Source organism: Neolamprologus multifasciatus, chromosome 5 (genome assembly GCF_963576455.1).
Source record: "Neolamprologus multifasciatus chromosome 5, fNeoMul1.2, whole genome shotgun sequence".
Taxonomy (NCBI): Eukaryota; Metazoa; Chordata; class Actinopteri; order Cichliformes; family Cichlidae; genus Neolamprologus; species Neolamprologus multifasciatus.
Genome location: NC_140443.1, coordinates 10,519,808 through 10,545,222, shown reverse-complemented (window position 1 = coordinate 10,545,222; position 25,415 = coordinate 10,519,808). Strand labels below are relative to the sequence as shown.

General features: G+C 39.7%; 3 protein-coding genes and 2 pseudogenes across 5 annotated transcripts; all 5 read left to right on the top strand.

The window, feature by feature from the left end:
- The first annotated feature begins 1,863 nt into the window (after positions 1-1,863).
- Positions 1,864-3,737, top strand: LOC146518081 (transcription factor HES-5-like; annotated as a pseudogene). Its single transcript, XR_014874127.1, has 2 exons — positions 1,864-2,454; positions 2,568-3,737. The product of XR_014874127.1 is annotated as a transcription factor HES-5-like (transcript).
- A 2,739-nt stretch (positions 3,738-6,476) lies between these two features.
- Positions 6,477-7,679, top strand: LOC146518080 (transcription factor HES-5-like). The gene is made up of 2 exons (XM_085160284.1): positions 6,477-6,944; positions 7,058-7,679. Exons 1-2 carry the CDS (start codon positions 6,882-6,884, stop codon positions 7,475-7,477), a joined length of 483 nt encoding a protein of 160 aa, XP_085016410.1. The 5' UTR covers positions 6,477-6,881; the 3' UTR covers positions 7,478-7,679.
- A 7,627-nt stretch (positions 7,680-15,306) lies between these two features.
- Positions 15,307-17,418, top strand: LOC146518079 (transcription factor HES-5-like). The gene is made up of 2 exons (XM_085160282.1): positions 15,307-15,939; positions 16,053-17,418. The coding sequence occupies exons 1-2, from the start codon at positions 15,877-15,879 to the stop codon at positions 16,470-16,472; spliced, it is 483 nt and encodes a 160-aa protein (XP_085016408.1). The 5' UTR covers positions 15,307-15,876; the 3' UTR covers positions 16,473-17,418.
- A 2,096-nt stretch (positions 17,419-19,514) lies between these two features.
- On the top strand, positions 19,515-20,243 carry LOC146518078 (transcription factor HES-5-like). The gene is made up of 2 exons (XM_085160283.1): positions 19,515-19,642; positions 19,756-20,243. The coding sequence occupies exons 1-2, from the start codon at positions 19,580-19,582 to the stop codon at positions 20,173-20,175; spliced, it is 483 nt and encodes a 160-aa protein (XP_085016409.1). The 5' UTR covers positions 19,515-19,579; the 3' UTR covers positions 20,176-20,243.
- Positions 20,244-24,093: 3,850 nt separating this feature from the next.
- LOC146518077 (transcription factor HES-5-like) lies at positions 24,094-25,064 on the top strand (annotated as a pseudogene). Its single transcript, XR_014873972.1, has 2 exons — positions 24,094-24,436; positions 24,550-25,064. The product of XR_014873972.1 is annotated as a transcription factor HES-5-like (transcript).
- Positions 25,065-25,415: the final 351 nt, after the last annotated feature.

Here is a 25,415-nt window from a genome sequence, read left to right as displayed (position 1 = left end):
AAGCGTTAACAGTTTACCCATTAGTGATGTCACACAATGCATTTAATGCGATGTATAATGAGGGACACTGCTATTGTTGTTACAGTCAAAGCAGTGAAAGGACAGAGTGGGAAACCAGGAAAACTCACTGACGAGCTCCAGTGGGACACTAGGCCCTTGCCCTGAAGAGATAGAATATGTATTTATAATCTCTCTTATTACTCAACATTTATCTGTTAGAGGATAACCAAAGAGTTTTGGTTGTTAATCTGTTACTGTGGAAAAGCAATGGATAGCTCAACTGTTTTAACTTCTTAGTTTAGCTGATTATTAATCTAATCTTGACTCTGTGATTATCAAAACTTCCATATATGAGTAAAGTGTTGTAGATATAACCAAGTCAGCATTGAGATGTGTCTTCACATGTACCTACAAATATAGACACGTTGTAATAAAAGAAAAAATTAATCAGCTACGTGCATTTATTGTTTAAACGGGAAGTTTAATGTACTGCTGACTCCTTAAGTGTGAATTCATGTCTTGTACTGATTTGATATAATGTTTTATCATCACTCTGCGATTCAAATCAGTGGAATAATTTTATATCATCCATGAACATTTTCAGCGTAACTTCTATATGGCTTAATGAAGAGCTAGCAGGTATTGTCACAACTAGGGACATTATCTTTTAGTGTCTGACTGACAAGGTTAACATGGTAATTAAAACTGAAGCGAAACAAGCAACTCAGCTCTGTAAAGTAACTGAAACTCAACCAAGCTGAAATAAAGGAGATTTAAAGAAACAAACTTAAAACTAATTAAAAATAAGGCTGGCCAGTGTGCTCAGGGTGACATGCTAGAATTCAAAAACTACCTGTGTCATATCTTTTAAATTTAATGGTTACCTGGAAGAATTTACAGTGAGTGATCAGTACTGGAATAATATAGTAAATGGTGATGATGAGGAATTATTAGATGTGTTAAACGTAATCCTAACCTATAGATATATGAACTAAAAGGTTTAAAATGAAGGTTATGAAAACTAAAATGTTAAAATGAGTGATCATTTGTAATAATTTTCTGTACAGCTATAAAAATAAAAAGGATTTTGCGTGAAAAGCATTCCAAAAATGTGTTATTGCTCTTTGGGAGTGCAACATTACATATCTATATCTTTTATCTATATCTAAAAAAGAATGGAAAAGAAATTCATTAAAGTAAGATGACTATGTGTGCCAGCTTCTTAGATGAAATGGCAAACTTTGATGAATGGAGAGAGTGTGGGAAACCTCTGAGGCAAAGAGTCACACTTCGAGATAATTTGCATAAACTCCTAAACTGCACCAGCATGCGCCTATTGTCCAGAGGGAGTTGGCACACTTCGGGAAACAGCTGCCGGAAAAACCCTTTTCATGCAAAGTCTGACCGTTGAGTTCACTAGATGTTAAAAATAAATGTCACTCAAAAGTTAAAAAGTGGAACTAAGATTCTGTGATTTTGTTGAAAATAACTTCAGTTACTGTAGAGTATATTTTCAAATGTAATTAAACATTTAAGGCAACCAATCATGTTGTTTCCCTCCAGATGGTTGGTGACGTCAGCCTCTGTCTCTGTTAGAAACACGGCGAGCAACCATCACAAAAGCTCCTTTCAAAGACCTTTGTAGTGCACCGACCACATCATTCAATACTGAGTGTGGGAAAGTGAGAAATCTTCCTGCTCACACTAACTACAGACCACAAGACAGGGGACACACTTACTAGATATGGATATCTGACACCTGAGTCAGAGAAAAACTGCATACTTATCCAGACCTTTCCTGGTAGAGTTGTAGGTGATAATGGAAAAGTCTTCATCAGTTGGATCAGCTTCTTAGCACAAAGAACATGCGATTTCTGACTGAGCCATTACACAGTGTCCTGAGCACAGTTGAGCTCACAGCAAATGTGAGAAGAGTGAAGACATCAGAAGCAGAGAAACAGTAGGAGTGAAATTTAATTTTTCACTGATACATGGTCTGTATATGAACTTGTACAGCTGTAACTGGTTGATAAGCGTGTGCCCAGTCAAAGTCACTGGCACCAGGCATCAGATCAATATTCTCTACAGGGTCACCACTTTCCCAGATCCACACAGAGCTTTCTCAGTCTTTTACTCCATCTCCACTTCAGTCCACCACCTGTTCCCCTGGGATGTAACAATTGTGCCCTACTAATATGACCACAGAGCATCTGGCAGGCCAGATTTCTTTTCTCTTATGTCAGGCACTCTGATTGGTCAACACCGTGAGAAGCTCCAGTCAGACCAAGACCCACATATTCATATGGAAATGTGGGAGTATAAATAGGAGGGATGAAGGCAGCAGAGATCAGAGTCTCTCTACAGAGACCTCTACAGCACAGAGATCCAGCCATGGCAGCTACAGTCTCTCCAGTAATGACTAATTCTCAGGACAATGTGACTCTGAATCACAAGGTAAATTAAAGATGATCAGAATGTCATTCATTTTTCATGAAATATTGCATTTGATAAGGCTAAACCAATGCACCAGAACTGTTTTAGTAATGACTTTGTTCTTCTTCTTGCAGCCCAGAACGCCTCTGGTGGAGAAGATCCACAGAGAGAATCAACAGCAGTACTGAACAGCTCAAGTCTCTCCTGGGTCCAGAGTTCCTCAAACAGCAGCCAGACTCCAAACTGAAGAAGCCAGACATCCTGGAGATGACAGTTTGCTACCTGACAAGACCACAGCAATAGTGCCATCCAGTGGACTCGGCAGCTGTTGATAAGAGCTATTTCAGGTGTGCCCAAGAGATGATCAACTTCCTGTCAAAGGTGGAGGTGAAGACTCAGTCCCAAAGAAACCTGCTGAACCACATCAAGCAGCTGCACACTTCCTCTGTTAAACCCTGAGTGAGGCTGACTTCTCTCCTCTGAGCTACACAGTCCAGACCAGCATCACCAAAGACAAGACAGTCACCAGCTTCCTCTGGAGGCCGTGGTAGAAACCTACAGACTGGAGTCAAACTCACTAAGCGCAATGATCATATTGGTCAGAAATTACAGGATTTTTCTTTCTTTTTTGACTTGTTCTTCTGTGTGTACAGAAGGTTTTTCTTTGTGTGTATTTGTTCTTGGTCACAGATGACATTTCCTGAGGAAATGACACCAACCATCTTTCTAATAGAGAGAGAAAACATTTTGTCATGCAATAGACAAGCTTAAAGACCATGTTGGTCAATGATTGCAAGATTGCATTCAGTCTTTTTCTTCTGTGTTTACAGAAGGTTTTATTTTAAACTAAATGCATGTATGTATGTAAGTATATATGTTTAAATTACTCAGGATGGACTTGAGAAATTATTTTTATCCTTTTGTATAAGAGGGTAGATAGAAGCATGTCTAGACTGTAAAGCATCTGAACTTTATATATATGTATGTATATCGACTTTACTTTGTATTACGTACTAATGTCAAACTGTGATCATTGTGATATGATGCACTTTAGCGTCATTTTTTTCTTCACCCTTGTTATAAAGTGTGGTTTATGCTCATTTTGGAGCACATTATATGAAGATTTGTGTCATAATGTTTAAGTCTTTTGTAAAGACGACTGATCCTAAACTCATTTTGGGTTCATTGTCCTGCTGATAAAGCTGTTCTTGTGATGTATTATCACCTCTATCGTCCTCCAATAGGAGCTTTTATATATAAAACAGATAATAATGAGTTTATCTTAATAAACATTGAAATCAAAATATTTTTTCTGTTCCCGTGTCATTATGTTCTTATTAATGTATTACAATTGTAAATTTTTTAGAGCTTTCAAAATATCAAAGTTATATAATACATGTCTCGCAGGAGCTCTGTGTATGTGATCAAGGTAAATTATCAAGTGACCAATTTGGAGCAATCCTCAGTTCCAGAAGATAAAACTTGCAGTGAAAAGACAGAGTGTGCTAACCTTTTTTCTGAGGAGACAAAGCAGGAAAGGTGATATGGTTGAATGAAAAGTGGAACCTGATCATACATAACAGACAGGTTTAAAATACTGAATAGCTAGTCATAGTACATGACAACACCAATAGAACAAACACTGCAAAGGTCTTAGAACTATAGTGTTATAAAACTGCATGTTTTTTAAATGCCGGTGAGTGAGGGTGGATGCAAATTAAAATATTTAAAGGGCATAAACACATACACACAAAAAATGAAATGAAAATACTGATCTCTGTGTTCCCAAAGTAATTTTTTTTTTAAATAGTAATCTAAACCATTTCAGCATTTGTGAACTGTTGTCTATTTGGCACACATCAGAAACAGATTCTCAGTCTCTCAGCCCTGTTTCTGAAACTGTAATGTTTAACAGCTTGATGACTTTGCACATCATTTTCTACCAATATTTTGCAGCCCCCAAAGTGCTCCGATTACCACGGGGACCACCGTTACCTTCACCCTCCAGAAGAGAACTGGAGAACAGAAGAAGACGGCCGTAGTGATTGATGTAGCGGTTCCGAATGACAGCAATATCAGGAAGAAGGAACACGAGAAGCTGGAGAAATACCAAGGGCTCAGAGAAGAGCTCGAGAGGATGTGGAGGGTGAAGGTAACGGTGGTCCCCGTGGTAATCGGAGCACTAGGTGCGGTGACTCCCAAGCTAGGCGAGTGGCTCCAGCAGATCCCGGGAACAACATCGGAGATCTCTGTACAGGAGAGCGCAGTCCTGGGAACAGCTAAGATACTGCGCAGGACCCTCAAGCTCCCAGGCCTCTGGTAGAGGACCCGAGCTTGAAGGATAAACCGCCCGCAGGGGCGTGCTGGGTGTTTTTTTATACACACTTTAAATAACATTTATTCAGTTTCTGTACCATTAATACCAAGATGAATTTGTGTAAAAACGTATCATTTTCAACAGATATAACTTAAATAGGCAAGTGCATATTATTATGAGAAACAGCTGATGTGGTTTTGACTTTAGTGGTTGAGTGGTTTAGTGGTTGAAAACACCAATCATGTTGTTTCCCTCCAGAAAGGTTGGTGACATCAGACTCTGTCTCTGTCTGAGCACACAACTACAAACCATGACAAAAGCTGTTTTCAAAGACCTTTGTGGTGCACTTACCACCTCATTCAACACTGAGTGTGGGAATGTGGAGCAACTGTCTGCTCACACCAACTACAATCCACAAGACAGATGGTACACCTGTTACAGCTGGATAGGATGACTTCATTAAATTTTTTTTTAGCATTTTCCTTTTAACCAATTTGATTGTTAAATGCAATGTTGAAAGTTTTTGAAATGATACAAACTTTGTATATGATCTCAGTTTCCATATAGTTTTCACCATATACATCTTGAATGAGTGTTTTGATTTACTGTGTAGCTTAACAGGTCTGGTGGAACAATGAGAATATTCCTGGTTAAAAACATTTATGACAGACTGAGTTGTAACTTTTTTTTTGTTTAAAAGCAATGGGTCATAAGTTAAGTTAAACTCCACAAGGAAGTTTCCTTTGTGTAGTTATTTAGGTGGGAAAATGTGGCCAGTTTGATCTGTTGGAATTTGAAAACCTTTAAACGACATGCCTTCTAAATGAAGCATTCAGACAAAACTGTATTGATCCACCAGAAAAAGCAGTAAAAAGATAGAAAACAGAGGGAAAATAGAAAAGACTCGCTCTCAGAGATCCAGTGGGAAAAACTTTAATGAAGAAAGGGTGGGAAACCTCAGACAGAGATGGTCACAGTTCAAGTTGATTTGCATCCTAACCATGCACGAGTGCCGGACTATTGTCCAGAGGAATTTGGCACACTTCAGGAAACAGCTGTGTCGACCGCCTTGTTTATAGTCTGCAGCAGCTGTTTGTGATAAAATTGGAGTTAAGTGAATTTAACCAAACTGCAAACTGAAAAACAGAAAACCAAGTTTTGTATTATCAGAGAATCTAAATGTATTTGCATCATATATTCAAATTTTAGCATATCTGGAGGAAACCAATCATGTTGTGTCCCTCCAGATGGTTGGTGATGTCGGGCTCTGTATCTGGTTGAGCACACGACCACCGACCACCACAAAAGCTCCTTTCAAAGACCTTTGTAGTGCACTGACCACATCATTGAGTGCTGAGTGTGGGAAAGTGAGAGCAGCTATCTGCTCACACCAACCACAAACTGAAAAGCAAAAAACACACCTGCTACATCTGGACATCAGAAAAAATGAGAAAAATCCATTCTATATGTTATAATGAAACAGTACTGTTCATTATTATAAATTATATTGTTTTCTAGTGTCCTTCAGCACTTGGGGAATGAATTTGGTCACTTTGCCACATGAGTTGAACTTTATGTCAGAAGGAAGAGATCAGATCTGACATTAAATGATTTTGTCCGTAGAAATACCCACAGACCATCTGATGTCTGATTGAGTTTGTGTGAGAACCAAAAATGTTACTTTCAGGATAATCAATGACACTCAGTGGGTGTCAGATGAGAAATAAAAAGTATCTTAATCAGAGAAACAGTTTGATTTGAAAAGCGTGTGCAGAGTCAAAGTCACTGATCTCAGCATCAGGCAGCAAATATATCCTCTACAGGGTCACCACTTTCCCAGATTCACACAGAGCTTTCAGAGTCTTTTACGCTGACACACCCACCCAAAAGTGCTCCATCTGTTCCCCTGGGATGTATCAATTGTCCCCTACTAATATGACCACTGAGCATGTGGCGGGCAAGATTTCTTTTCTCTAATGGACAGCTCTCTGATTGGTCAAAACTGTGAGAAACTCCAGTCAGACCAAGACCCACACATTCATATGGAGATGTGGGAGTATAAATAGGAGGGTTGAAGGCGGCAGTGATCAGAGTCTCTCTACAGAGACCTCTACAGCACAGAGATCAGGCCATGGCAGCTACAGTCTCTCCAGTAATGACTAATTCTCAGGATCATCTCACTTTGACTCATAAGGTAAATTGGAGATCATCTGAATGTCATTGATTCTTCATGAAAGATTGCATTTGATAAAGCTAAACCTGTTCACCTGAACAGTTTTATTAATGACTTTGTTCTTCTTCTTGCAGCTCAGAAAGCCTCTGGTGGAGAAGATCCGCAGAGAGAGAATCAACAGCAGTATTGAACAGCTCAAGTCTCTTCTGGTTCCTGAGCCCCTCAAACAGCAGCCAGACTCCAAACTGGAGAAGGCAGACGTCCTGGAGATGACCGTTTGCTACCTGAGAAGACTGCAGCAGCAGCGTCAAACTGCAGAATCAGGAGTTCTTGAACAGGGTTATTCCAGGTGTGCCCAAGAGATGGTCAACTTCCTGTCAAAGGTGGAGGTGAAGACTCAGACCCAGAGAAACCTGCTGAACCACATCAACCAGCTGCACAATTCCTCTGTTAAAAACCTGAGTGAGGCTGACTTCTCTCCTCTGAGCTGCACAGTCCAGACCAGCATCACCAAAGACAACACACTCACCAGCTCCCTCTGGAGGCCGTGGTAGAAACCTACAGACTGGAATCACTACTAAATCATCTACACTGATCATATTGGTCAACGATTGCAGGGAAAGAAAATTCAAAGACTTGTTCTTCTGTATGTACAGAAGGTTTTTCTTTGTTTTGTTCTTCATGCAAGATGATATTTCCTGAGGAAATGACACCAATAACATCTTTCAAGTCAAGAGAGAAAGCCTCTTGTCATACCACAGAGATGTTTTGGAGACCACGTTGGTCAAAGATTAAAGGAACTTTTTCTTCTGTATGGACAGAAGGTGTTTGTAAAACCAGGCATAATTCACATGTCCATGTAACAAATATTTCCTATGGAAAGAATGAAACAAGCTCCTCTTTCATGTTAAGAAAGAACATTTGACATTCTTGTTCCAATTTCCATTTACTGCTGATATTTACTAGCAGTGTATGTAAAAATGTGCATCACATTGTGGTGACTTATGTTGAAATGAAGTTTATTACTTCTTGAATTTTATCATGTTGATAACACATGATTGCTCAAATTTTGCTGAGATGTTTCTTCTAAACAAATTTTAATCTTTGTGATTATTCTGCATTGTTCTGTTATCAGAGCCAGATTTTTTTTTGTCCTTTGTTTAAGAGGATTATATACCTGACACTGTAAAGTCAGTGGATTTGGTTCAGCTATTCATATCACTTTGTGATTGTTTTAATGTGATTCGTTGTGGAATCCCTTTGTTCTTTGCCTTTGTTATAAAATGCAGTTTGTGCTTATTCCAAAGTGTATTTTATGAAAATGTGACATGAAGATTCATGTCAAAATGTTTGTGTCTTTTTCAAAGATGATTGGTCCCCCACTCATTTTGAGTGCAGTGTCTTGGTGATGTTACCAAGTTATTGTTGTGATGCATCATCATTTATCTTACTCTCATATATAAACTTGACACTCTGTTTATCTTAATAAACAACCACTGAAATGACATCAAAGTGTTTCTGTTATCGTTTCATTCTATGTTACGCATATATGTCTTGTAGTTATAGTGGATCACTCATCTAGGCATCCTATTCGGTTGTTAAGTGACGACGTGACGAATCCTACTTCTGGGCATAAAGTAATCTGCGTTTAATATGGCTTTTGTGTTGTTAACATGTTTAATGTTATGTATTTTCTTCTATTTAATCTCAAAACGCTCCTAAAACAGTCAGTGATCACTGTTGACCTCCCTTGGCTTTTATTACCACTAATCATTTATTTAAGCTCAGTTTTTAAAACCTTAGGATGTAACTACAGCCCAGCCCATACAGCAGTATATGAATGACTAACCTCGTATTGTGGATGGATTATCTCAGTTGTTCTCCTGGCTGAAGTTTAGTCCTTTTACAGCATCCTACCATGCGATTACATTTGTTCCTGACCACCGAGAACACTCACGTTAACTTCTATCGAGTGGAAAAAAAGGTAGCTTGTTTATATTATGCTAACATAGCTGTGTCACTAGAGGTCACGTAACACATCATTATATACCAGCTAGCCAAACTTCAGTAACCCTACAAACGTCACTGCTGTTTAGTTTTCTGTCTTCATTTATGTTGGAAGTGATAACAGAGCTGTACGTTTTAATTTGTTTCCAAAACCCCGCAGTAAGGACATGCTATATTGTATTTAGATAGAAGCTAGCGAGCTAACTTCCTGTTAACTTCTAACTCCGTTAAATGTCATAAATTCAGTTTTCATGGATGCCTGGATGTTAAACTCAATTGTTACACCTGGTAGAGCAGAACGCTGATCATTTTATTAAAGATGAAAGACTTTAGACAGTTTTTCAACTCTCAGTGATCCCATAGTGATTGTTTGATATATGGACCTGCTGCGGAGTTTAGGCCTAGACACGGCTAGTGACGTCAGACTTAACAACCGGATACATTTTTGGGGGCAATATCACTGTATATTTTAAAAAGAGCAAAGCTCACACCAGGACTGTGGTGTAGTAGGGTGACAGGTGAGGGCTTCATGATCATATCTGGAGCCTTATTCTGATCCAAATGTCACAGAAATTAAAATGACAATAATATTCAAATCAAATTAAAATATCTGATGAGTTATAATTCTTATGGGACTTTTTGTATATGCAATAGATTGATTGAAATAGTCCGATAAATAATGATATGTTTGTCATATTTTCCTTAAGCAGTCACCATTTTTGGAGCAGTCGTTACTTGGAGGCTAACACTTTCACGATAACTATTGTCTGTTCACGTGATGGGTAAGGGGACACACTCCTATTGTTGTTCCAGTGAAACAGTGAAAGGACAGAATGTGGGAAACCAGAAGAAACTCACTCACAGAGCCCCAGCGGGACTGTCATGATATGAGTGAACAGTTGTTGTTTAAGGTGCAGTTCATGTGGAAGCCACCGGAGGGTGGTGTGGGGAATAATAAAAGTGATGGCTAAAACCTAAGACGGTGTCATGTCTGCTCCCTGAAGTAATATCGTAACATGGTGTCAGAAGTGAACTGATAAGGCTATACAAGAGTGTCGCACACATGGAAGGGCTTAAGCCGCCAGCTGGACTTGATTTGCTGCAAGGGAACCTCTCGGAAAATTGGAGACGGTTTCGGCAACGGTTCGAGCTGTATCTCGCGGCTACAGGAGGTGCTAGCAAGCCACCCAAGGTACAGTCTTCACTATTTCTTCACGTTGCTGGAGAGGAAGCGGTTGAAGTGTACAATACCTTCACGTTTACGGAAAATGGTGATGAGCATAAGCTGACGAAAATAATGGAGAAATTTGAGGAATACTGTAACCCAAAGAAGAACATAACCTATGAAAGGTACAAGTTTTTCACGTGTGTGCAAGGGGATATGCTAATTAGCCAGTATATCACGGAGCTAAAGCTAAGGGCCAAGTCATGTGAATTTGGACAACTGCAAGAATCCCTCATCAGAGATCGCGTAGTGTGTGGAATTACATCTGACGCAATGAGAGAAAGGCTGTTAAGAGAAGATGATATTACTCTCGAAAAAGTAGTTCAGCTTTGCATTGCGGCTGAGACCACAAAAGCTCAAATCAAGCAAATGCATGAGGAGGATCACAATGCTCAAGTCTCTGCACATGAAAGTAAAGACGTAGATGCAGTGAGACATAAGCAGACATGCAAAAAAGACAGACAAAGTAAGATGAAACCGAACGACAAAGACCAAGCAAGCACATTTAATTGCAAACGATGTGGAACTAAGCATGCATCACGCCAATGCCCTGCTTATGGCAAACAGTGCAAGAACTGTGGGAAAATGAATCACTTTGCCAGAATGTGTAGATCGAGAAAAGTGCACACTGTCGCCGATGAAGCCACGGATCAGCAGGCAAGTCTGTTCATTGGGGCTGTAAATGCAAAAACACAGACACGAACAGATGAATGGACTGTAGAAATAAAAGTTGGCCACAAACCTGTGAAATTCAAACTAGATACTGGTGCACAAGCCAATGTGGTTCCCTACAGTCTACTACGAAGAATAGGAAATAAGCAAATGCTTAGACCCACAAATGTCAGGTTGTCAACATACACCGGAGACAAAATAGCAGTTAAAGGAAAGTGCACTTGGGCAGTGAAATACAAAAAGAAAAGTTTTGTTTTGGAGTTCATTGTCGTAAAATCAGAAACCAAGCCAATTCTGGGAATTCAAACATGTGAAGAAATGGGACTCATCAAGAGAGTGATGGCACTGAATAAAAGTGATGAAATGGACATCTTCAAAGAATTTGCTGATGTGTTTGAGGGCATAGGTTGCCTTGAGGGAGAACACACCATTCAAATTAATGATAGTGTGGCACCAAAAGTTCATCCACCAAGAAAAATCCCTGTCACTTTGAGAGAAAAACTCAAAGTAGAACTGGACAGAATGGAAAAACTGGAAGTGATTACAAAAATTGAAGAGCCTACCCAGTGGGTGAATCCAATCGTCATTGTGGAAAAGGCTACTGGACGACTGAGAGTCTGCCTAGATCCACGTGATCTCAATACAGCAGTCATGAGAGAGCACTACCAGTTGCCAACAGTTGAAGAGATAACGAGCCGACTGGCAAAGGCCAAATATTTCACTGTGCTGGACGCAAGCTCAGGATTTTGGCAACTTAAATTGGATGAAGCCAGCTCTCGTCTCTGTACATTCAACACACCTTTTGGTCGTTACAGATTTCTTCGCCTGCCTTTTGGAATTAATTCAGCTCCAGAAGTATTCCACAGGACAGTGAGGCAGCTGTTTGAGGGGATTGATGGCGTCGAGACATACATAGACGACCTCTTGATCTGGGGAGAGACTAAAGTACAGCATGACGACAGACTGAGGCAAGTGCTTGAGAGAGCAAGAGCAAAAAATTTTAAGCTGAACAAGGACAAATGCAAGGTAGGCCTGGAGGAAATTAAATACCTTGGCCACATCTTCTCGGCAGATGGTTTGAAACCAGATCAGAGCAAGATAGAGGCCGTAAAGAAAATGCCTACACCAGAGTGCAAAAAAGATGTGGAGCGATTTCTGGGTATGGTGACATACCTAGCAAAGTTCATTCCAAACATGTCACAACACACAGAGCCATTACGCGGCCTTACCAGAGATGATGTTGCATGGCAGTGGGAAGGTGAGCATCAGCACGCGTTCAACAAATTGAAAACAATTCTTACTGAAGCTCCTGTGCTCAGATACTATGATGTACAGCTTCCAGTAACACTATCTGTCGATGCTTCTAAAAGTGGACTCGGTGCTGTCTTACTACAAGATGGCAAGCCAGTTGCTTATGCATCACGCTCATTAACAGAGACTGAACAGCGTTATGCACAAATAGAAAAGGAGATGTTGGCAATTGTGTTTGGTGCAGAGCGTTTCCATCAGTATGTGTATGGAAGAAAAGTGAACGTGGAGTCAGATCACAAACCACTAGAAGTGATAATGAAAAAGCCGTTGAGCAGTGCTCCAGCAAGAATACAGAGACTCCTAATGAGACTGCAAAAATATCAGGTACAAGTACAGTACAAGCCAGGAAAGGAAATGTACATCGCAGACACATTATCCCGAGCATATTTGCCAGTGACCAGCTCATCTGATAATGAGATAGAAGACCAGGTGCACATGGTAATTTCCAACTTACCTGTGACAAGTGCAAAACTAGAGGAATTCAGAAAGGAAACAAGGAATGATATGACACTGACTAAACTTACAGAGACAGTTCTGGATGGATGGCCAGAAACAAGAAACCAAGCTGCAACAGAAATCCAAGCGTATTGGAATTACAGGGAACAAATTTCAGTAGTGGATGGAGTTCTGTTCAAAGGAGAGCAGCTTATTGTTCCTGCAGCACTGAGAGCAGAAATGCTAAAGCGCATTCATGAAGGTCACTTGGGTATTGAAAGCTGCAGACGCAGAGCGAGAGAAGTACTCTTTTGGCCTGGAATGTCACAGAGTATCACAGAGATGGTGAACTGCTGTGATGTGTGCAGTACTCACCAGAAACGACAGAACAAAGAGCCACTACATCCACATAGTGTTCCAGAAAGACCCTGGCAAAAGATAGGTGTGGACCTATTTACCTTTGACCAGCAGGAATATCTCCTCTTAGTGGATTACTATTCCAAGTTCATTGAGGTTGAGTGGCTGAAGTCGGACACAAGAAGTGCAACAGTTATCACTCATCTTAAGTCACAATTTGCCAGACACGGGATTCCTGAAACGGTGATTTCAGACAACGGACCACAGTTCAGCTCCCGTGAATTCCAAGACTTTGCAAAAGAGTGGGAGTTTTGTCACAACACTACGAGCCCCCACCATGCACAGTCAAACGGAATGGCAGAGAGAGGAGTACAAACAGTGAAACTCTTGTTAAAAAAGGCAAAAGCCGAGGGGAATGACCCGTATCTGTCATTAATGAATCTGAGGAGTACACCGTTGGAGGACATTGGAGCGTCACCAGCCCAGCTGCTAATGGGTCGACGCATAAGAACAAGACTTCCAACAACATCGCAAAGATTGAAACCCCACATGGTCACTAAGACAGTGCAGCAGTTGTTAGAAACAAGACAACAGAAACAGAGAGAATACTTTAACCAAGGAACCAAAGCACTTCAGCAACTGCAGGTTGGTGACACTGTCAGAATGTGGCAACAGGGTGTATGGAATCCAGCTCAGGTGACAGGTTTATCTGAACATCCAAGATCTTATGTTGTTCAGATGCCTGATGGACAGACATATAGAAGGAACAGAAAATTTCTAAGGCAGTCAAGGGACAATCAAAACGTGACACGGCAAAATGTGTGTGATAAAACACAGGGACAAAGTGAGATGGACATGCAAAGTAGAAATGTCACTCCCACAGAGTTTTCAAGTTCCCCACCCAAAACTGCGAGTGGACGCATTGTTTCCAAGCCCAGAAGGCTTATTGAGGAATAAAATGAACATTATGTTTCGAGTATATGCTTTGAAAAAAAAAAAAAAAAAAAAAAAAAAAAAAAAAAAGTTCACTAGAGAGAAATGTGAGTATGCCAAGAAGAATTTTTTTCTCTTTCTTTTTTTCCCCCACTGGTCATGGGCCTTGAGTGGTGTTGTGAGTTACTTTGTTGTTTGCCCCTGTTGTTGAAAAAAAAAAAGAAAAAAAAGGGGGATGTCATGATATGAGTGAACAGTTGTTGTTTAAGGTGCAGTTCATGTGGAAGCCACCGGAGGGTGGTGTGGGGAATAATAAAAGTGATGGCTAAAACCTAAGACGGTGTCATGTCTGCTCCCTGAAGTAATATCGTAACAGGGACAACAGATGCTGACCTCTGTCCTGAGGAGAAACATGTCGAAAGGTAATATGATGGAATGAAAACTGATGATGGAAAACAACAACACATTTGCATGAGATGACTTACTTTTGAGCACACCAAGAATTAAAATAACATGAAAATATTTGCTGATCTCCAAAGTTTTGTAGCACTTGAGAAATAATGTAATTGTAATTTAATGGAGGAATTTATGAAATTACAATATCTATAAGCATTTTCATGATAGTAACTTTAAAGTGTTTGTGATTTTTTTTCACCCCCAAACTGTGACCTGCTGTTTTAATCTATAATACATATATTTAACAGAATTCACACAGATCCATACATATTGTACATGTAGAATAAAATTACATCTTGAGAAGCCTTTTTCTTCTCCAGGACCAAAGAGAAGGAGGGTCACAGTTCACGTTGATTTGCATTCTTCACCACACGGGTTTCTGACTATTGTCCAGAGGGATTTGGCACACTTCAGGAAACAGCTGCCTTGACCTTCTCCTGCATTTCAGAACATGAGATTTGGAGCTTGTGAAAACATGAAAGTTTCATGATGGGCAATTTTCAAACTTTCTCCAACTGTAAACTGAAATGGTGGATCATGGATTGTATATTATTACAGAAAGCGAAAATATTCAGCTTTTGAAATTTGAGTAAATTTTGAGTCAACCAATCATGTTGTTTCCCTCCAGATGGTTGTTGACGTCAGGCTCTGTCTCTGGTGGAGCACACGACCACCGACCACCACAAAAGCTCCTTTCAAAGACCTTTGTAGTGCACTGACCACATCATTCAGCGCTGAGTGTGGGAAAGTGAGGACAACTATCTGTTCACACCAACCACAAACTGAAAAGCAAAAAACACACCTGCTACATCTAGACATCAGGAAAAAAAAGATAAATCCATTCTATATGTTATAATGAAACAATATTTTTTGTTATTATCACTGCTATTATTTTGTAGTTTCCTCGCAGAACTATCTCAGTGATTTTTTTACTTAATCTTTAAACATTCTCTACAACACTAGAAATTTTTTCACTTTGCCACATGAGTTGAACTTCGTGTCAGAAGGAAGAGATCAGATCTGACATTAAATGATTTTTCCATAGAAAAACACACAGACCATCTGATGTCTGATTGAGTTTGTGTGAGAACCAAAAATGTTACTTTCAGGATAATCAATGACACTAAGTGGGTGTCAGGTGAGAAATGTGAAGTATCTTAATCAGAGAAACAGTTTGATTTAAAAAGCGTGTGCCGAGTCAAAGTCACTGATCTCAGCACCAGGCAGCAGATGTATCCTCTACAGGGTCACCACTTTCTCAGATTCACACAGAGCTTTTGGAGTCTTTTACGCTGACACACCCACCCACCCAAAAGTGCTCCATCTGTTCCCCTGGGATGTATCAATTGTCCCCTACTAATATGACCACTGAGCATGTGGCGGGCAAGATTTCTTTTCTCTAATGGACAGCTCTCTGATTGGTCAAAACTGTGAGAAACTCCAGTCAGACCAAGACCCACACATTCATATGGAGATGTGGGAGTATAAATAGGAGGGTTGAAGGCGGCAGTGATCAGAGTCTCTCTACAGAGACCTCTACAGCACAGAGATCCAGCCATGGCAGCTACAGTCTCTCCAGTAATGACTAATTCTCAGGATCATCTCGCTTTGACTCATAAGGTAAATTGGAGATCATCTGAATGTCATCCATTATTCTTTACAGATTCTGTTTGATAACACTAAAACTATGCACCAGAACTGTTTTATTAATGACTTTGTTCTTCTTCTTGCAGCTCAGAAAGCCTCTGGTGGAGAAGATCCGCAGAGAGAGAATCAACAGCAGTACTGAACAGCTCAAGTCTCTTCTGGTTCCTGAGCCCCTCAAACAGCAGCCAGACTCCAAACTGGAGAAGGCAGACGTCCTGGAGATGACCGTTTGCTACCTGAGAAGACTGCAGCAGCAGCGTCAAACTGCAGAATCAGGAGTTCTTGAACAGGGCTATTCCAGGTGTGCCCAAGAGATGGTCAACTTCCTGTCAAAGGTGGAGGTGAAGACTCAGACCCAGAGAAACCTGCTGAACCACATCAACCAGCTGCACAATTCCTCTGTTAAAAACCTGAGTGAGGCTGACTTCTCTCCTCTGAGCTGCACAGTCCAGACCAGCATCACCAAAGACAACACACTCACCAGCTCCCTCTGGAGGCCGTGGTAGAAACCTACAGACTGGAATCACTACTAAATCATCTACACTGATCATATTGGTCAACGATTGCAGGGAAAGAAAATTCAAAGACTTGTTCTTCTGTATGTACAGAAGGTTTTTCTTTGTTTTGTTCTTCATGCAAGATGATATTTCCTGAGGAAATGACACCAACAACATCTTTCAAGTCAAGAGAGAAAGCCTCTTGTCATACCACAGAGATGTTTGGAGACCACGTTGGTCAAAGATTAAAGGAACTTTTTCTTCTGTATGGACAGAAGGTGTTTGTAAAACCAGGCATAATTCACATGTTCATGTAACAAATATTTCCTATGGAAAGAATGAAACAAGCTCCTCTTTCATGTTAAGAAAGAACATTTGACATTCTTGTTCCAATTTCCATTTAGTGCTGATATTTACTAGCAGTGTATGTAAAAATGTGCATCACATTGTGGTGACTTATGTTGAAATGAAGTTTATTACTTCTTGAATTTTATCATGTTGATAACACACGATTGCTCAAATTTTGCTGAGATGTTTCTTCTAAACTAATTTTAATCTTTGTGATTATTCTGCATTGTTCTGTTATTAGAGCCAGATTTTTTTTTGTCCTTTGTTTAAGAGGATTATATACCTGACACTGTAAAGTCAGTGGATTTGGTTCAGCTATTCATATCACTTTGTGATTGTTTTAATGTAATTCGTTGTAGAATCCCTTTGTTCTTTGCCTTTGTTATAAAGTGCAGTTTGTGCTTATTCCAAAGTGTATTTTATGAAAATGTGACATGAAGAGTCATGTCATAATGTTTGTGTCTTTTGTAAAGATGATTGGTCCCCCACTCATTTTGAGTGTAGTGTCTTGGTGATGTTACCAAGTTATTGTTGTGATGCATCATCATTTATCTTACTCTCATATATAAACTTGACACTCTGTTTATCTTAATAAACAACCACTGAAATGACATCAAAGTGTTTCTGTTATCGTTTCATTCTATGTTACGCACATATGACTTGTAGTTATTGTGGATCACTCATCTAAGCATCCTATACATTTTTGGGCGCAATATCACTGTATATTTTAAAAAGAGCAAAGCTCACACCAAGGGCTGTGGTGTAGTAGGGTGACAGGTGAGGGCTTCATGATCATATCTGGAGCCTTATTCTAATCCAAATGTCACAGAAATTAAAATGACAATAATATTCAAATCAAATTAAAATATCTGATGAGTTATAATTCTTATGGGACTTTTTGTTTATTCAATAGCTTGATTGAAATAGTCCGATAAGTAATGATATGTGTGTCATGTTTTACTTAAGCAGTCACGTTTTTGGAGCAGTCGTTACTTGGAGGTTAACACTTTCACGATAACTATTGTCTGTTCACGTGATGGGTAAGGGGACACACTCCTATTGTTGTTCCAGTGAAACAGTGAAAGGACAGAGTGTGGGAAACCAGAAGAAACTCACTCACAGAGCCCCAGCGGGACAACAGATGCTGACCTCTGTCCTGAGGAGAAACATGTCAAAAGGTAATATGATGGAATGAAAACTGATGATGGAAAACAACAACACATTTGCATGAGATGACTTACTTTTGAGCACACCAAGAATTAAAATAACATGAAAATATTTGCTGATTTCCAATCGTCTGCTTCACTTATGAAACAACTTATTCATAATTTAGTGGAAGAACATATGAAATTACAATATCTATAAGCATTTTCATGATAGTAACTGATAAATATTTGTGGATTTTTTTCACGTCCAAACTGTGACCTGCTGTTTTAATCTATAATACATATATTTACCAGAATTCACACAGATCCATACATATTGTACATGTAGAATAAAATTACATCTTGAGAAGCCTTTTTCTTCTCCAGGACCAAAGAGAAGGAGGGTCACAGTTCAAGTTGATTTGCATTCTTCGCCACACGGGTTTCTGACTATTGTCCAGAGGGATTTGGCACACTTCAGGAAACAGCTGCCTTGACCTTCTCCTGCATTTCAGAACATGAGATTTGGAGCTTGTGAAAACATGAAAGTTTCATGATGGGCAATTTTCAAACTTTCTCCAACTGTAAACTGAAATGGTGGATCATGGATTGTATATTATTACAGAAAGCAAAAATATTCAGCTTTTGAAATTTGAGTAAATTTTGAGTCAACCAATCATGTTGTTTCCCTCCAGATGGTTGTTGACGTCAGGCTCTGTCTCTGTTGGAGCACACGACCACCGACCACCACAAAAGCTCCTTTCAAAGACCTTTGTAGTGCACTGACCACATCATTCAGCACTGAGTGTGGGAAAGTGAGGACATCTATCTGCTCACACCAACCACAAACTGAAAAGCAAAAAACACACCTGCTACATCTGGACATCAGAAAAATAAAGATAAATCCATTCTATATGTTATAATGAAACAATATCTTTTGTTATTATCACTGCTATTATTTTGTAATTTCCTCGCAGAACTATCTCAGTGATTTTTTTATTTAATCTTTAAACATTCTCTACAACACTTTAGAAATGTGGTCACTTTGCCACATGAGTTGAACTTCATGTCAGAAGGAAGAGATCAGATCTGACAATAAATGATTTTTCCATAGAAAAACACACAGACCATCTGATGTCTGATTGAGTTTGTGTGAGAACCAAAAATGTTACTTTCAGGATAATCAATGACACTAAGTGGGTGTCAGGTGAGAAATGAAAAGTTATCTTAATCAGAGAAACAGTTTGATTTAAAAAGCGTGTGCCGAGTCAAAGTCACTGATCTCAGCATCAGGCAGCAGATGTATCCTCTACAGGGTCACCACTTTCTCAGATTCACACAGAGCTTTTGGAGTCTTTTACGCTGACACACCCACCCAAAAGTGCTCCATCTGTTCCCCTGGGATGTATCAATTGTCCCCTACTAATATGACCACTGAGCATGTGGCGGGCAAGATTTCTTTTCTCTAATGGACAGCTCTCTGATTGGTCAAAACTGTGAGAAACTCCAGTCAGACCAAGACCCACACATTCATATGGAGAAGTGGGAGTATAAATAGGAGGGTTGAAGGCGGCAGTGATCAGAGTCTCTCTACAGAGACCTCTACAGCACAGAGATCAGGCCATGGCAGCTACAGTCTCTCCAGTAATGACTAATTCTCAGGATCATCTCACTTTGACTCATAAGGTAAATTGGAGATCATCTGAATGTCATTGATTCTTCATGAAAGACTGCATTTGATAAAGCTAAACCTGTTCACCTGAACAGTTTTATTAATGACTTTGTTCTTCTTCTTGCAGCTCAGAAAGCCTCTGGTGGAGAAGATCCGCAGAGAGAGAATCAACAGCAGTACTGAACAGCTCAAGTCTCTTCTGGGTCCTGAGCCCCTCAAACAGCAGCCAGACTCCAAACTGGAGAAGGCAGACGTCCTGGAGATGACCGTTTGCTACCTGAGAAGACTGCAGCAGCAGCATCAAACCGCAGAATCAGGAGTTCTTGAACAGGGCTATTCCAGGTGTGCCCAAGAGATGGTCAACTTCCTCTCAAAGGTGGAGGTGAAGACTCAGACCCAGAGAAACCTGCTGAACCACATCAACCAGCTGCACAATTCCTCTGTTAAAAACCTGAGTGAGGCTGACTTCTCTCCTCTGAGCTACACAGTCCAGACCAGCATCACCAAAGACAACACACTCACCAGCTCCCTCTGGAGGCCGTGGTAGAAACCTACAGACTGGAATCACTACTAAATCATCTACACTGATCATATTGGTCAACGATTGCAGGGAAAGAAAATACTTGTTCTTCTGTATGTACAGAAGGTTTTTCTTTGTTTTGTTCTTCATGCAAGATGATATTTCCTGAGGAAATGACACCAATAACATCTTTCAAGTCAAGAGAGAAAGCCTCTTGTCATACCACAGAGATGTTTGGAGACCACGTTGGTCAAAGATTAAAGGAACTTTTTCTTCTGTATGGACAGAAGGTGTTTGTAAAACCAGGCATAATTCACATGTCCATGTAACAAATATTTCCTATGGAAAGAATGAAACAAGCTCCTCTTTCATGTTAAGAAAGAACATTTGACATTCTTGTTCCAATTTCCATTTACTGCTGATATTTACTAGCAGTGTATGTAAAAATGTGCATCACATTGTGGTGACTTATGGTGAAATGAAGTTAATTACTTCTTGAATTTTATCATGTTGATAACACATGATTGCTCAAATTTTGCTGAGATGTTTCTTCTAAACTAATTTTAATCTTTGTGATTATTCTGCATTGTTCTGTTATCAGAGCCAGATTTTTTTTGTCCTTTGTCTATAAGGATTATATACCTGACACTGTAAAGTCAGTGGATTTGGTTCAGCTATTCATATCACTTTGTGATTGTTTTAATGTGATTCGTTGTGGAATCCCTTTGTTCTTTGCCTTTGTTATAAAGTGTAGTTTGTGCTTATTCCAAAGTGTATTTTATGAAAATGTGACATGAAGATTCATGTCAAAAATGTTTGTGTCTTTTGTAAAGATGATTGGTCCCCCACTCATTTTGAGTGCAGTGTCTTGGTGATGTTACCAAGTTATTGTTGTGATGCATCATCATTTATCTTACTCTCATATATAAACTTGACACTCTGTTTATCTTAATAAACAACCACTGAAATGACATCAAAGTGTTTCTGTTATCGTTTCATTCTATGTTACGCATATATGTCTTGTAGTTATAGTGGATCACTCATCTAGGCCTCCTATTCGGTTGTTAAGTGATGACGTGACGAATCCTACTTCTGGGCATAAAGTAGTCTGCGTTTAATATGGCTTTTGTGTTGTTAACATGTTTAATGTTATGTATTTTCTTCTATTTAATCTCAAAACGCTCCTAAAACAGTCAGTGATCACTGTTGACCTCCCTTGGCTTTTATTACCACTAATCATTTATTTAAGCTCAGTTTTTAAAACCTTAGGATGTAACTACAGCCCAGCCCATGCAGCAGTATATGAATGACTAACCTCGTATTGTGGATGGATTATCTCAATTGTTCTCCTGGCTGAAGTTTGGTCCCTTTACAGCATCCTGCCATGCGATTACATTTGTTCCTGACCACCGAGAACACTCACGTTAACTTCTATCGAGTGGAAAAAAAGTTCGCTTGTTTATATTATGCTAAAATAGCTGTGTCGCTAGCGGTCACGTAGCACATCATTATATACCAGCTAGCCAAACTTCAGTAACCCTACAAACGTCACTGCTGTTTAGTTTTCTGTCTTCATTTATGTTGGAAGTGATAACAGAGCTGTACGTTTTAATTTGTTTCCAAAACCCCGCAGTAAGGACATGCTATATTGTATTTAGATAGAAGCTAGCGAGCTAACTTCCTGTTAACTTCTAACTCCGTTAAATGTCATAAATTCAGTTTTCATGGATGCCTGGATGTTAAACTCAATTGTTACACCTGGTAGAGCAGAACGCTGATCATTTTATTAAAGATGAAAGACTTTAGACAGTTTTTCAACTCTCAGTGATCCCATAGTGATTGTTTGATATATGGACCTGCTGCGGAGTTTAGGCCTAGACACGGCTAGTGACGTCAGACTTAACAACCGGATACATTTTTGGGGGCAATATCACTGTATATTTTAAAAAGAGCAAAGCTCACACCAGGACTGTGGTGTAGTAGGGTGACAGGTGAGGGCTTCATGATCATATCTGGAGCCTTATTCTAATCCAAATGTCACAGAAATTAAAATGACAATAATATTCAAATCAAATTAAAATATCTGATGAGTTATAATTCTTATGGGACTTTTTGTATATGCAATAGATTGATTGAAATAGTCCAATAAGTAATGATATGTTTGTCATATTTTCCTTAAGCAGTCACCATTTTTGGAGCAGTCGTTACTTGGAGGCTAACACTTTCACGATAACTATTGTCTGTTCACGTGATGGGTAAGGGGACACACTCCTATTGTTGTTCCAGTGAAACAGTGAAAGGACAGAGTGTGGGAAACCAGAAGAAACTCACTCGCAGAGCCCCAGCGGGACAACAGATGCTGACCTCTGTCCTGAGGAGAAACATGTCAAAAGGTAATATGATGGAATGAAAACTGATGATGGAAAACAACAACACATTTGCATGAGATGACTTACTTTTGAGCACACCAAGAATTAAAATAACATGAAAATATTTTCTGATCTCCAAAGTTTTGTAGCACTTGAGAAATAATGTAGTTGTAATTTAATGGAGGAATTTATGAAATTACAATATCTATAAGCATTTTCATGATAGTAACTTTAAAGTGTTTGTGATTTTTTTTCACCCCCAAACTGTGACCTGCTGTTTTAATCTATAATACATATATTTGCCAGAATTCACACAGATCCATACATATTGTACATGTAGAATAAAATTACATCTTGAGAAGCCTTTTTCTTCTCCAGGACCAAAGAGAAGGAGGGTCACAGTTCACGTTGATTTGCATTCTTCACCACACGGGTTTCTGACTATTGTCCAGAGGGATTTGGCACACTTCAGGAAACAGCTGCCTTGACCTTCTCCTGCATTTCAGAACATGAGATTTGGAGCTTGTGAAAACATGAAAGTTTCATGATGGGCAATTTTCAAACTTTCTCCAACTGTAAACTGAAATGGTGGATCATGGATTGTATATTATTACAGAAAGCAAAAATATTCAGCTTTTGAAATTTGAGTAAATTTTGAGTCAACCAATTATGTTGTTTCCCTCCAGATGGTTGTTGACGTCAGGCTCTGTCTTTGTTGGAGCACATGACCACCGACCACCACAAAAGCTCCTTTCAAAGACCTTTGTAGTGCACTGACCACATCATTCAGCACTGAGTGTGGGAAAGTGAGGACATCTATCTGCTCACACCAACCACAAACTGAAAAGCAAAAAACACACCTGCTACATCTGGACATCAGAAAAAAAAAAGATAAATCAATTTTATATGTTTTAATGAAACAATATTTTTTGTTATTATCACTGCTATTATTTTGTAGTTTCCTCGCAGAACTATCTCAGTGATTTTTTTATTTAATCTTTAAACATTCTCTACAACACTTTAGAAATTTGGTCACTTTGCCACATGAGTTGAACTTCATGTCAGAAGGAAGAGATCAGATCTGACATTAAATGATTTTTTCATAGACTACGATGACCTGGATGACTGAGAACCTTCACAGACATTTTTTCATAGAAAAACACACAGATCAGCTGATGTCTGATTGAGTTCGTGTGAGAACCAAAAATGTTACTTTCAGGATAATCAATGACACTAAGTGGGTGTCAGGTGAGAAATGTGAAGTATCTTAATCAGAGAAACAGTTTGATTTAAAAAGCGTGTGCCGAGTCAAAGTCACTGATCTCAGCACCAGGCAGCAGATGTATCCTCTACAGCAGGGGTGTCGAACTCCAGGCCTCGAGGGCCGGTGTCATGCAGGTTTCAGATCTCACCCTGGGTCAACACACCTGAATCACATGATGAGCTCATTACCAGGTCTCTGGAGAACTTCAAGACATGTTGAGGAGGTCATTTAGCTATTTAAATCCGCAAGGACACACATAAAACCTGCAGGACACCGGCCCTCGGGGCCTGGAGTTCGACACCTGTGCTCTACAGGGTCCCCACTTTCTCAGATTCACACACAGCTTTTCTTTTACGCTGACACACCCACCCACCCAAAAGTGCTCCACTCGTTCCCCTGGGATGTATCAATGTGGCGGGCAAGATTTCTTTTCTCTAATGGACAGCTGTGTGATTGGTCAAAACTGTGAGAAACTCCAGTCAGACCAAGACCCACACATTCATATGGAGATGTGGGAGTATAAATAGGAGGGTTGAAGGCGGCAGTGATCAGAGTCTCTCTACAGAGACCTCTACAGCACAGAGATCCAGCCATGGCAGCTACAGTCTCTCCAGTAATGACTAATTCTCAGGATCATCTCGCTTTGACTCATAAGGTAAATTGGAGATCATCTGAATGTCATCCATTATTCTTTACAGATTCTGTTTGATAACACTAAAACTATGCACCAGAACTGTTTTATTAATGACTTTGTTCTTCTTCTTGCAGCTCAGAAAGCCTCTGGTGGAGAAGATCCGCAGAGAGAGAATCAACAGCAGTATTGAACAGCTCAAGTCTCTTCTGGGTCCTGAGCCCCTCAAACAGCAGCCAGACTCCAAACTGGAGAAGGCAGACGTCCTGGAGATGACCGTTTGCTACCTGAGAAGACTGCAGCAGCAGCGTCAAACCGCAGAATCAGGAGTTCTTGAACAGGGCTATTCCAGGTGTGCCCAAGAGATGGTCAACTTCCTCTCAAAAGTGGAAGTGAAGACTCAGACCCAGAGAAACCTGCTGAACCACATCAAGCAGCTGCACACTTCCTCTGTTAAACCCTGAGTGAGGCTGACTTCTCTCCTCTGAGCTACACAGTCCAGACCAGCATCACCAAAGACAACACACTCACCAGCTCCCTCTGGAGGCCGTGGTAGAAACCTACAGACTTCAATCAGTCTTACTAACTTCAATGATCACATTGGTCAAAGAATTCAGAGCTGCATTCTTCTGTAATTCAGAGATTTTTAAGATTTTTCCTCTTGTTCATACAGAACAGTTTACTTTGTTTTGTTTTTAGTGGAAGATTTTTTTTCCTGAGGAAATCAAAGAAACAATATATTTTGTTTTTTGAAACAACATATCTTGTCATGCACATTGCATGAATGAAATCTGATTGCATCTGCAATTATTAATATTACCTACTCTTCAGGTACTCATGATGTTATATTAACATTTGTTATCATTAGTTTGTTATTGACCGAAACAACAACTTTTGACTAAAGACAGAAAGCATCATGTCAACATGAAAGACCGCGTTGGTTAAAGATTACAGAATTCTGCTTCAGAAAACTTTCTTCTGTATGTACAGATGTTTTCTTAAC

Excerpts from the sequence above, each read along its gene's own strand:
- LOC146518078 (XM_085160283.1), top strand. The coding sequence starts at position 19,580 with ATGGCAGCTACAGTCTCTCCAGTAATGACTAATTCTCAGGATCATCTC. Across the intron at positions 19,643-19,755 it reads ATCTCACTTTGACTCATAAG|CTCAGAAAGCCTCTGGTGGA; the intron begins GTAAATTGGAGA and ends TTCTTCTTGCAG.
- LOC146518080 (XM_085160284.1), top strand. The coding sequence starts at position 6,882 with ATGGCAGCTACAGTCTCTCCAGTAATGACTAATTCTCAGGATCATCTC. Across the intron at positions 6,945-7,057 it reads ATCTCACTTTGACTCATAAG|CTCAGAAAGCCTCTGGTGGA; the intron begins GTAAATTGGAGA and ends TTCTTCTTGCAG.
- LOC146518079 (XM_085160282.1), top strand. The coding sequence starts at position 15,877 with ATGGCAGCTACAGTCTCTCCAGTAATGACTAATTCTCAGGATCATCTC. Across the intron at positions 15,940-16,052 it reads ATCTCGCTTTGACTCATAAG|CTCAGAAAGCCTCTGGTGGA; the intron begins GTAAATTGGAGA and ends TTCTTCTTGCAG.